Raw genomic sequence first — 10733 nt, forward strand, 5'->3', positions numbered from 1 at the left:
CCCTTCCACCCTCCTCGTCCCTTTCGTTTGCTTTCTTCCACTTACCACGCTGCTCTTTTATTGTTTAATAATGATCGCCTCGACGGGACCGCTATTTTTTCCACGAGCACGCCGATTTACGCGCGATTCCCCAAAAGGGAAGAGAACCCGTGTCGGTGTACGCGTGGAAATTATTTATTTTCATGATCGGCGGGAAATTAATACGAGTGGCCGATTAACGATTCGCCCCGTTAAATGCACGGTTTCGCATATTGTCGATGGAATACTGTCGCTGCTCAGGATCTCGGACAGGCGCGTTATTTGCATCTCCGATGCCCGGAGCACAGGTTGCTTCTGTGGATATTTGAAAGACGATAATTGGTTCGGGAGCAGCGATCCGTTCGCGCGATCACTTCAATATATATCCAGATACACATCTCGAACAGTGTTCCGCGGCGTGATCGTAATTTTGCATCGCGATTTAATATTCGTGAAAAAAGCAGGTCGCCAGTGGTTAGCTGCCGTCGGACGAGCCACGTCCCACGACAAGTTTCCTTGTCCCTACTTTCAACCGTATTTATCTTGTAAATTACAATCGTGCTCCTCTGCATGCGTGGCAGTTTCTTCCATTTTGTTGGCCAAAAGGGACCATAACCGCGCACACTTCAACGACGCCAAGAAAGGGGGATGCTGTGAAAGAACAACGTACACACGTCAGGCTGATCTGTTTACCGGTTTGCCCAAATAAAATTGTTAGCCATTGCAAGACTTTGTAATGGTCTAGGGCCCACGGCAGCCTTGATAAATTGTAGTAATTTTAGATAAACACCATGACTCATATGACAGGACATCATCGATGTACATAACGTCGGTGCATGAGTCTTGAACACGATCAGGCTATGTTACGTACGATATTTGCGTATACACACGACGCGCAGACATCCTTACGCGTACACACGTGCGTGAATATCTTCCATGCACGTGTGCAGAAATGCATCAGCAATTGCAATGAGTCAGTGTACCACGATTTTCCAGCTATGTACGCTCACTGACTGCGAGATTTATGATTTGTTACGTAACGACGTCTCTGGTAAATTTAGTTTCGTATACACGGTATATATAATCATTTCACAGACTAGCGAACGCACATTACCCGAGACATCCGATAGTAGATAATGCACGGCGTGTACAGAGGACAGTGATATACTGCCTGTTAACACGAATCCGGGACACCGTTAAATAATTAAAGAAGCCGAAATATATCGATTGCGTCTTCGCATTTATTCGTATTCGACTCCGGCCCGGGGTGAATACTTGCTGCTCCTTTTACGAAATTTCCCATTCCAGTGGCAGAAAGTTATTACTTAACAACGCATCGTACGCTTCTTTTTCTTGTTTCGCACTTATATTCCATGCACGCGTTTCGTTTAAATTGTCAATTAAATCGATTACGCGATCGTTACTCGCGTTACGCGAGATTTCAGGAACATTGTCAGCCTAATGGTGGCCACTTTTGAACGTGAAAAAGGAAGAGTTGTGACCACCGACTTCGTATAATATGCAAACAGTACGTCCATCACGACGAACAATACACGAGAAGGTTTCGATCGCCGAAGGCTTGCGTGCAAGATAGCCGGCCGATCAGACGTGGAGTGTTAGGAGCAGGCGTGATACCGCTTTTTGCGGGTTAACCGACGACGATACCACGGCATGCTAACGGTCATGCGATACACTAGGTCACGCATACAAAAAGAAATGCACACACATGCGATATTTTTCCATACAAGCGCATCGTTCGATGCGAACAACTTGGAAACTCCAAAACATCTCCGCCCGTGTTCGGTCGTTTCGCTTGGCCCTTATACCTGACAATAGGAGTAATTGCAAGTTGATAGAAAGTTCTTCTTGATTGCGGTGAACCATCGGGGTAAAAGGGTGCGAAGGTAATCCACTTTACCCGTCACACCTCGTACACCATGCCAGACATTGATTTTGCATTATCGTTGCCGGTAAACCGAACCGATTGGCTCACCTTTTCTCCGTGTTCACGTGCATACGCGAGATATCTCGGTGTACAGATGCTCGCGTGTAAGTGCTTGTCCACAACGGTCACGCGTTAGTGTTTGTATTTGTGCGAAGGGGGCAAGCTTCGGCGCGGAAGGGTGCAGCACGCAAAGTCGAGGGCGGCGGCAACCGCAATATTAGATTAATGGCGGATGTACTTCACTTTCGGTGCCATATCGTTTCCCGACGTAGATTCGAACGGAAATTAAACCGCTCGAATAGCGTCGTACCAGTCGGACAAATTGAAAATTCTCCTTAATTACTAGCTGCTTGTAATTTACGCGCGTATATTACGCACTGCGTGACGTGACTTTATGTTTCGTTATTTATGTAAGAATTAATTCAGGGAGATAGAAATTCCAAGACAGTTCTTTTATCTCGTATCTTAGATCATCGCGATACGGGATGCAGATGCTTGGCTAAATTTTAAGAGATCCACACTGTACCACACGACAACGTATCGTCGCGTAGCATAAAGAAGCATAAATCAATGTGCAAAAAGTAGAAAGTTATAGCCACCGAGACGTCGAGGCAACGTCTTTGCTTGAACAAGCGGCAGCACCGGGATGGCCTCGAGGGCTGAACGAGGTGGAAGAGCAGAATGGGAGATCCCAAGCCTTGATCGTGATAAGATGCAGCGGCGTCGTCGGTTGACAAAGGGTCGTAGGAACGCCCCCTCAGATCCGACGTGCAACCGCTTGCGGGGGCGTACATATTAAAATTGGCCCCCCACCTCTGACCCTCTATCAACCATTCGCCGATCTTGTTTATTACTGGCACGTACAATCACGTTACCAGAAAATATGATCCCTTTTACCGAAAACTCTAACCTCTGTTGTATTCGCCAGCTCGCATCCTTCTCTCGTATCTCTGTGTCGTAACTTTCTTCGACACCGACGTTTCAGAACATCATACTCACAGCTCTCATATTGTTCTTTATAAAATTAATTCTCTGGATATTTCAATGTGTACTGCCTTTATTTATGATTCTTCCGCATTCACTTTTTCTCTCCTTTGATATTCTCCATTCCATTCGTTAGTTTGCATCTTTATAGATACTCGTATTCGCAACGACAATACTAAAACACGTAATGTATTCGCGCTATATGTCGGAATGTTTAACCTACAACGCGTTAACATTTACGTATTCTTATACGAAAACGTGTTTCTTAAACGCAAATATTCATTAAAAAATAATTGATATTGTTTGTAGAAAATATGATGAATGATTATTCAAAATGATGATTCAATAAAGCGAAATATATAAATTCAATAATAAATCGAGATTTAAATATGGTACCGGTATGTTTATCATACAGTCTTATTCTTTACTGTCATTAAAAAAGAAAATGGATAAAAAATATAAAAGCCGTATGAAAGAACAATACATGTAAGAGAAATTAAATCGTTACCTGTTATTTTAATTGTTTCATAAACATTCTACCATTTGACACATGTGCACATGGCGTTTACATCATACACGTATGCCAACTGTAACAATGTAGCACACTTGTTAATTATAATCATATATTGTTGCATTGCATTGGCACTTATATTGTGAAAAATATTTCATTTATTTTCTTCACTTAAAAAAATACTAATGCACGTTTACCTCCTATGGATATTCCTAAATTAAGCCAGGCGTCCTTTTTCTTTGCGAACAAAACTTTTCCTGCGAAGAGGTTAACGATACATCCATCGTGTAGTTTCTGACTATATCGACATAGGGATGAGACAAAGTACAACTAATGCTGCCCTCTTCGGCACGATGACCAAAACATCGCACGAGTACGCCATTTTGAATATTTACCATTCCGTTTTAGCGCGTCCTGTTTGGTGTAAATATCAATTTTAAATTTCATTGTACCGTGTTTTGGTTACCGAGTATAGTTGACAACAGCAAAACAACGATGTTCCCGCAGAGTTCACAGAGAAGGTACTGGATATTTAGCGACGAAAATGATTTGACAGCGTTGAGAGAAAAAACCAACGTAGAATTTATTCAAAAGCATGGTGCGAATATGACGGTAAGTTATGCTGTTTTTAATGGAAAATTAACGATGTAATTTTGAAGATTAATTTTCATATATGATTTTTATCGTGTGTCTCATGTTTAAAAACAAAAATATACTTTCCGTATTATCGACTACAATTTGTAGGTTATGTAGAATTCAAACCTGTAGCTACATGAAACATATTAATAAATGTGTACTTTGTTATATTTTTACTTGTTTACCTTTTCTCACAATTTATTTGTTATTGCGTTTTCTTTTAATGTGTGAATGTTGTGAACTATATGTGTTATTTTACCAAATTATGATTGGAAAGCCAGAGGAAAGGGAGGAACATTTTCTATCCCACACAGAAGAACGTACATTACTACGTTTTTATGAATTACAATTGAGAGACTTTTGTCGTCGTTTCACTCCTTCAATGCCACGTGCTACTGTAGCGACGGCATTACATTATTTCAAAAGATTCTACCTTAGAAACAGTGTTATGGATTATCATCCCAAAGAAATCTTAGTCACATGTGTCTACTTGGCTTGTAAAGTAATTATTGTTTCTTCAAACAACCTGCTCATGAATTTGTGCAGCTTGTTACTGTGGTTTATTTTAGGTAGAGGAATTTAATGTATCCATATATCAGTTTGTTGCTAATATTAAGGGAGATAGAGAAAAAGCATCTGATATCATTCTTAATAATGAATTACTCCTCATGCAGCAACTAAATTATAACTTGACAGTACATAATCCATTCAGACCAGTAGAAGGTTTAATGATAGATATTAAGGTATATCTTCAATACCTTTCTATCGACATAATTTCAAAATTCAGTGAAATTTAATCCATGTACTTCTAGACAAGGTATGTTTCTTTGGAAAATCCCGAAAAGTTAAGGCCTTATATAGAAGAATTTTTAGAAAGGGTATTTTTGACTGATAGTGTTTTGCTATATACCCCAAGCCAAGTTGCATTGGCTGCAACATTACACGCTGCATCCAGAGCTTCTGCTAATTTGGACAATTATGTGACAGATATTTTGTTCTCCAAAGAACATTTAGGATGTATCATAGAAGCAGTCAGAAGTAAATATCATTCTTGTTGTTTGTATTATTTAGAAATATTTCCATAATACATTTTAACTGGCTGGTATAATATGTATTATAGAAATAAGATCTATGGCTAAGTTTGTGGAACCTCCTTCAAGGGAAGTGGTAAGAGCTTTGGAAAAGAAATTAGAGAAATGTAGAAATCAGGAAAACAATCCTGACAGTGAAATGTAAGTATAGTTTTAAAGCTAAATTAAATATAAAATTAAGTTTACTCTTCACTAGGTATCTTTATGAATCCTGTTTGAATAAGGTAGGTTTTAACAATACTTTGTTCACTATACTATTACAGCTATAAGCAGAGAATGCAAGAAATGTTGGATGAAGAAGATTTACAGGATAATGAAAAATATGCTAAAATTATACAAGATCAAGCAGCTCACGATGAGAAAATTTTGGGTGTCAGTAAAGTCCTGTCTCCCTCTGCTCTATAATAAAGAAATCTTTCAGATTGTACTAATATTATTTCTTATTTACTGTACAGAGAATAAATAATTTATTACTTTAGATCTCCTTTAATAACATATAAGGAAGGATTACACTATTTATTAATACTACATAATGATTTAATTAAGAGATAAAAATATATTTGTTAGTTTTTCATTAAAAACAGAAGATTGTTATAAAAATTAATTGCTGTATATATTGTGTCTCCTTATATTAAATGCGAATAATAAACTCCTTATTGTTTTTTGTCCTTTTTCATACGCCTGTCCTTATTTAATTATAAATATTAAATGTTTTATAATTTAATTTTTCAGAATGGCATGTTTTTGAAATGCCACATTTGGTGTAAATTTTGGTTTCATTTTAATATCATTATCTATTAATATAATAAAAAAATTATCAAGTACTTTTAATGCCTTTCTAATGCCTAAAAACGCTATTAATTTTAAAGCGTTCAAAAATACGTATCACATATAAATCCCAATGCTTATTGATTCGATTCCGCATCATAATTAGTATTGCACATGAACATTCTCAATTTACGATGTACGTCCATATCTAAGAATCTTGATGCCTAAAGTCCAATCTTTGGCTTAAATGATATGTCGGATTGCTCGTGGGAATATTTTGAAAAATCGATGTTTGCTGACCCATCGTCAAATTACTGGGCAATGGTTGCACAATCGGCAAGGCAGATGGTAAGGGGACGGTCGTTAAATGCTGTGGAAAGATCGGTGCTCCTGGTTGCAATTGCGTCGGGTAATTGAAAAACCTGTGCGAAACTATTTACATTAAACAATATCGAAATTACGCAGAACGACTTACCAAACTTACCAAAGACGATCCTCGACGAAGATTGGTCTGGGTGCAGGAATACCTAAACTGGAGTAGTATTGTTGCGCCAGGAGTTCCACATCATTTGTGTATTTCCTTTTCCACTTCGTACGCCTGTTTTGGAACCAAATTTTAATCTGCGAACACAAGAAGCGATAGAAAAATTCATTACATTCAGTTTGCAGTGTAGTCTTTAATAAATAATTGAAGAGGCAGGATGAAGAATTCATCGATTTCGCAACACACTTGGACAAGACGAAGTACGGTATGCAGTATGCCAAGATGAAGAATTTTCAAGCAATTTTTCCTCGTCAGGACCAAAAAATTTGCCCCAGGTGAGGATCGAACTCACGACCTTAAGATTATGAGACTTACGCGCTGCCTACTGCGCTACCGAGGCGCTTGCAGAGCTTTCCCTTAACATATATGAAGTGCAAGCTTTGCAAGCTCTAGCTTTTTAAATGTATTTTGTCAAAGATGAAACATTTGTGTCTCACGTCGACCAATGACGAAAATTCAACAATCTTCGACGAACTTAATCGTGAACTTAAAGAAAAAAGAAGATGTACGACTCGGAGTGTATCACATGGAGAAGTGGATCAACCCTGGCCATGAGAAAAAGAGTAACCACGTGAGGCAACTCAGGGGGAAAAAAACGATGTCAGCATCTTGGGCACGATTTCTACAGAATTTTGTGACGGAGAATGATGCCTAAACCGGATTCAGAAGGTTCAAAGCAGTAATATATCCTAATTAAAAAATCGACGCCTCTTCGGTCCGTCGCCTCGCAGCATCCGTTGTCCCTGGATGCTGCGTTCTTGTGGCATGCTGGAAACGCACGCACGAATCGGAGGAACAGTAGAGCAAGAAGAGGGGACTCCCGGAGCTGGCTCGTTAACTACGAGAAATATTGTGACAGTTATGTCTGCGCCACGACACGTCTCCTTCTTCCCTCTGATCCGTCGTCTGATCGTCCTTCCCCTTTGCTGTGATCGCGAAGATAATTATCTGCCTCGTTCACAGCGTCCCGCGATATTTCTACCATTCTGGCAATTATTGCAGCTCGCAACATTGCGGGTCTGCAGGATTGCAGCAACTCGGCTGAACGGAAAATATCTAGGATATTATCATAAATTAATTAGTTTAAAGCGATGCAACAGCGTGCCACGCGCCATGCTATAAAGTAAATGGAAGAATTATGTAACTGTCGCTATCCATTATACATCTTTGTGCAGCTAACGCGGAGATTATCTAAATCTTCGTTGAAAGCTGAGCACTCTGGACCGCGAAGATAATATTAGAAACCAGAAATCAAATTGCGCAGAAAAATGAGCAAAGGGCGTCGTCGTTTCGACGTGGCGCCTGCAAAAGGCAGAAGGGAAGAGAGTTCCGAGAAAAATGCAATTTACACGAAGTACAATGATTGATTATAGATTTCCGCGAAAGGAAGTGGCAAACGTTTCGCGTTCTTGTCTCATCCTTGCGAGAAGAAAGGGCGTATAAGTGCTAATTGGTCCTAAAAGGCGATCTTCCTCCTTGGCGCCACGATCTGGCGCCTACACATATGGCGGTCTTTAAAGCCATAATTCAGTGCTCGGTTGATTTTCAGGAACTTAGGGCACAGGGAGCCTAAACTATTTCAGGTGGCCTAGCCTACGGAAGTCGCAGACGTTATCGCAATTTATTGTACGCGATGCATCTCGTTCGAAGCGACTTCCGCGAAACGTGTTTCCTTTTAATCACGGGGGAATCTTATTTAGCCCTAGTTCTCTTCTCGTTATGAAATATAATGGGTAATTTTTCTCGTCCGAGCGAAACGGGGCTTCCAGACGGATCAGTTTCCGTTGCATCGCTGTTTAGAACGAATACTCACGCAAAATTATGCAACACGTACCTGAGTCTCAGTGAGTTTCAGAGTCTTGCTGAGCTGCAACCTCTTTGCCACGCTGAGGTATTTGTTCCTCTCGAATTCCGCTTCCAATGACTTAATTTGCGCCGCGGTGAACGCTGTACGAGGCCTCTTCTTTCTTTCGTCATCGCTAATGGCGCTGTCACTTTTTTCTTGAACCTCTCTATCCACACCTGTCGTGGAGTTGGCACTGCTGCTGCTAGTACACGCCTCTGGTAACACCGTGAAAAAGATTACGCTCTTTCTATGTGTAGAACGGTATACATCTGCGAGAAATGATAATTAAACAACGTTTCCTTATCGTGTAATTATCGAATAATTGCGCGACGTCGGTCGTGTTACTTCAGTGCGATTAAGTGGAATGAAAACGCGCGGTAATTAAATGAGCTCTAATAACACGCGTCTCATGTGAGATTAAACAGCAGACTACCGCAAATTATAAACTATAACATTGTATTCGGTGTTTGACCAGGAATAAACGGAACTAGATTTAAGCAACTGACGCGATGACAAAGGCCTGTTATTAATGGTAAAGCGGTGTTTTATGCGCCGTGACGTGGCCTGTTCTCATTTTAATTGCTTTTAAATGAGATCGAGACCGTGGGCAATGCAAACCACCGTCTCTCTTTTTAACTTAACCAATCCCAATTACCCCCGCAGGATTTCTTTCCTCATCAATCTCGTTACTTTTTGCCCCCGTCGAAGTTGTTTATATTTATATTTATCCCGGGCTTACAAGCCGCTGGTACAAGACGTCGCGCCTCGCCCATGAGGAATGTCTTTGGGGTCTCTTTTAGTCGACTGGTAACAGCACCGCTCTCTAAGCAGCGGGGATCATCTTCTAATTATCTGCCCATTCGTCATCCGACGAAAAACCATGGCAGCATAACGCTCCACCGTTGAACGTATGTCTGCTACTTCAAAGAAAAAAGCACACTCGCGACACACCGTCCACATCATCCTCGTCTCGCGCATAGGGTACACGCACACCGTACCCTATTTCCTTACCTTTCCCAGCAGACTGTAAAATGGAGATTAATATCCAATCTTCTCGTACGACGGAATCGATCCCGCTATACTTCGTGTCGCCTGGACATAGTTATACTTCTGTTATCGAGTAATTCGGAGCAAGCGTTTCGCGGAGATAAGGACTCGTATATCACGGTATGAAATCGCGGCGAGGGAAATCGGTTATTTCGGCGTCGATAAATCGATGACAAAGCTTCCTCGTTCGCAAGAAGAATGGATCAACTCGGACGACCCCAGCAGTCGGAGGTGCAATAAATATCTCGAAAAAAGTATTTGCGGCGTGGTTACCGGGACCGCGAAGTGTCGTTTACCGGCTACTAATTGTCAGATGGCGACGTAATTGTCGCGTTTCTCGCGCGTTTTTCGAGACTTCTCTTCAGCCCCGTACTACAGAGTCGTCGGCTAAAACCGTACCGCCTCTAATTCACTCGACGTGAACCACGTCGTGCGACGTGTACGCTTGTGCACGTGTAAATTCAGGAAGGATTCCAACTCGAATGCTGGGAAACAGTATGTGCAGATAATAATATCAAACTGTACAAGTTGCACGTGTTTACATTTTAGATTTGAACGATGCATCTGTTGCATTAGCACAATGTCTGCGCGGCACGCAGCTGGAGAGGAGTTAAATCTATCTAGAGAGCATCACCGTCTATAGAGAGGTGTCGAAATTGCTTCGAGGAGGATTCTTTGGACGGAAAAGGAAGGATAGTTTTACAGGTTAGCATTCTTTACCGGGAAAGATGGTAACAAACGAGCGGAAGAGGAAAATATTTTCGGAGGGTGCCATTCTCTCACGCGGCTCATTTGTCGTCGACTTTCTGACTCGGTTGCATTGACGAACGAGCTCCGGTAAAGGAGAAGAGGAAGAAGAGGGAAGAAAGGGTTGGCGTGGAAGTCAACGGTGCAAAAAGGAGCGTAAAACACGAAGAAGCGTGCGGAGGAACCCGTCGAGGAGCACCGCAAGCGTCGCCGAAATAGAACACCACGCCCTCTAGTTTACCTAATTGCCGCGAGCCACGGTGAACTTGTCTCCTAATTATTCGGTGATGAATGGCGAGAGCACGAGTAGAAATGCGCGATAAAGCGTGGCTAATTTTCATTCGTTCGGCGTTGCACGATTTCACACTCGTGGCCAACTAGCAGGATAATTAATTCGTACGCATGAGTTGTACCGATTGGACGCTTCAGGATAGACAGATGGCTAGATCTTTTGTTATGACCTAGGATAGACGTTCTACGAGATTAGCGATCAAAGCTATGACAGAATGCAGAGATTTCAACGAAAGATGTGGCGGTTCGCGCGGCATAGGGAATTGGGCGATTTCGAAGCCGGAAGAGGGATTAGGGGGCGAAGG

General features: G+C 41.4%; 2 protein-coding genes and 1 non-coding gene across 4 annotated transcripts in view; 1 reads left to right on the forward strand and 2 right to left on the reverse strand.

Annotated features, from left to right (window-relative positions):
• Window positions 1-3862: 3862 nt before the first annotated feature.
• On the forward strand, window positions 3863-5590 carry CycH (cyclin H). The gene is made up of 6 exons (XM_017911151.1): window positions 3863-4070; window positions 4372-4596; window positions 4664-4837; window positions 4907-5132; window positions 5215-5326; window positions 5449-5590. The coding sequence occupies exons 1-6, from the start codon at window positions 3954-3956 to the stop codon at window positions 5588-5590; spliced, it is 996 nt and encodes a 331-aa protein (XP_017766640.1). The 5' UTR covers window positions 3863-3953.
• A 571-nt stretch (window positions 5591-6161) lies between these two features.
• Window positions 6162-10733, reverse strand: part of LOC108555511 (homeobox protein ceh-19) — a 6707-nt gene continuing 2135 nt past the window's right edge. The window contains exons 3-5 of one of the 2 annotated variants that reach the window (XM_017911170.1): window positions 8332-8558; window positions 6438-6574; window positions 6162-6375 (exon numbers count right to left, since the gene is read on the reverse strand). In XM_017911170.1, coding sequence (XP_017766659.1) covers window positions 6162-6375; window positions 6438-6574; window positions 8332-8558 — 578 coding nt within the window. Of the gene's footprint in view, window positions 6386-6437; window positions 6575-8331; window positions 8559-10733 lie in introns of both variants that reach the window. The other variant, XM_017911172.1, reaches the window with a different exon arrangement.
• Window positions 6765-6837, reverse strand: TRNAM-CAU (transfer RNA methionine (anticodon CAU)). Its single transcript has one exon. It is a non-coding gene; the product is annotated as a tRNA-Met (tRNA).

Source organism: Eufriesea mexicana, unplaced genomic scaffold (assembly GCF_001483705.2).
Source record: "Eufriesea mexicana isolate 0111107269 unplaced genomic scaffold, ASM148370v2 scaffold124, whole genome shotgun sequence".
Lineage (NCBI taxonomy): Eukaryota > Metazoa > Arthropoda > Insecta > Hymenoptera > Apidae > Eufriesea > Eufriesea mexicana.

Excerpts from the sequence above, each read along its gene's own strand:
- CycH (XM_017911151.1), top strand. The coding sequence starts at position 3,954 with ATGTTCCCGCAGAGTTCACAGAGAAGGTACTGGATATTTAGCGACGAA. Across the intron at positions 4,597-4,663 it reads GTGTCTACTTGGCTTGTAAA|GTAGAGGAATTTAATGTATC; the intron begins GTAATTATTGTT and ends GGTTTATTTTAG. Across the intron at positions 5,327-5,448 it reads AACAATCCTGACAGTGAAAT|CTATAAGCAGAGAATGCAAG; the intron begins GTAAGTATAGTT and ends ATACTATTACAG.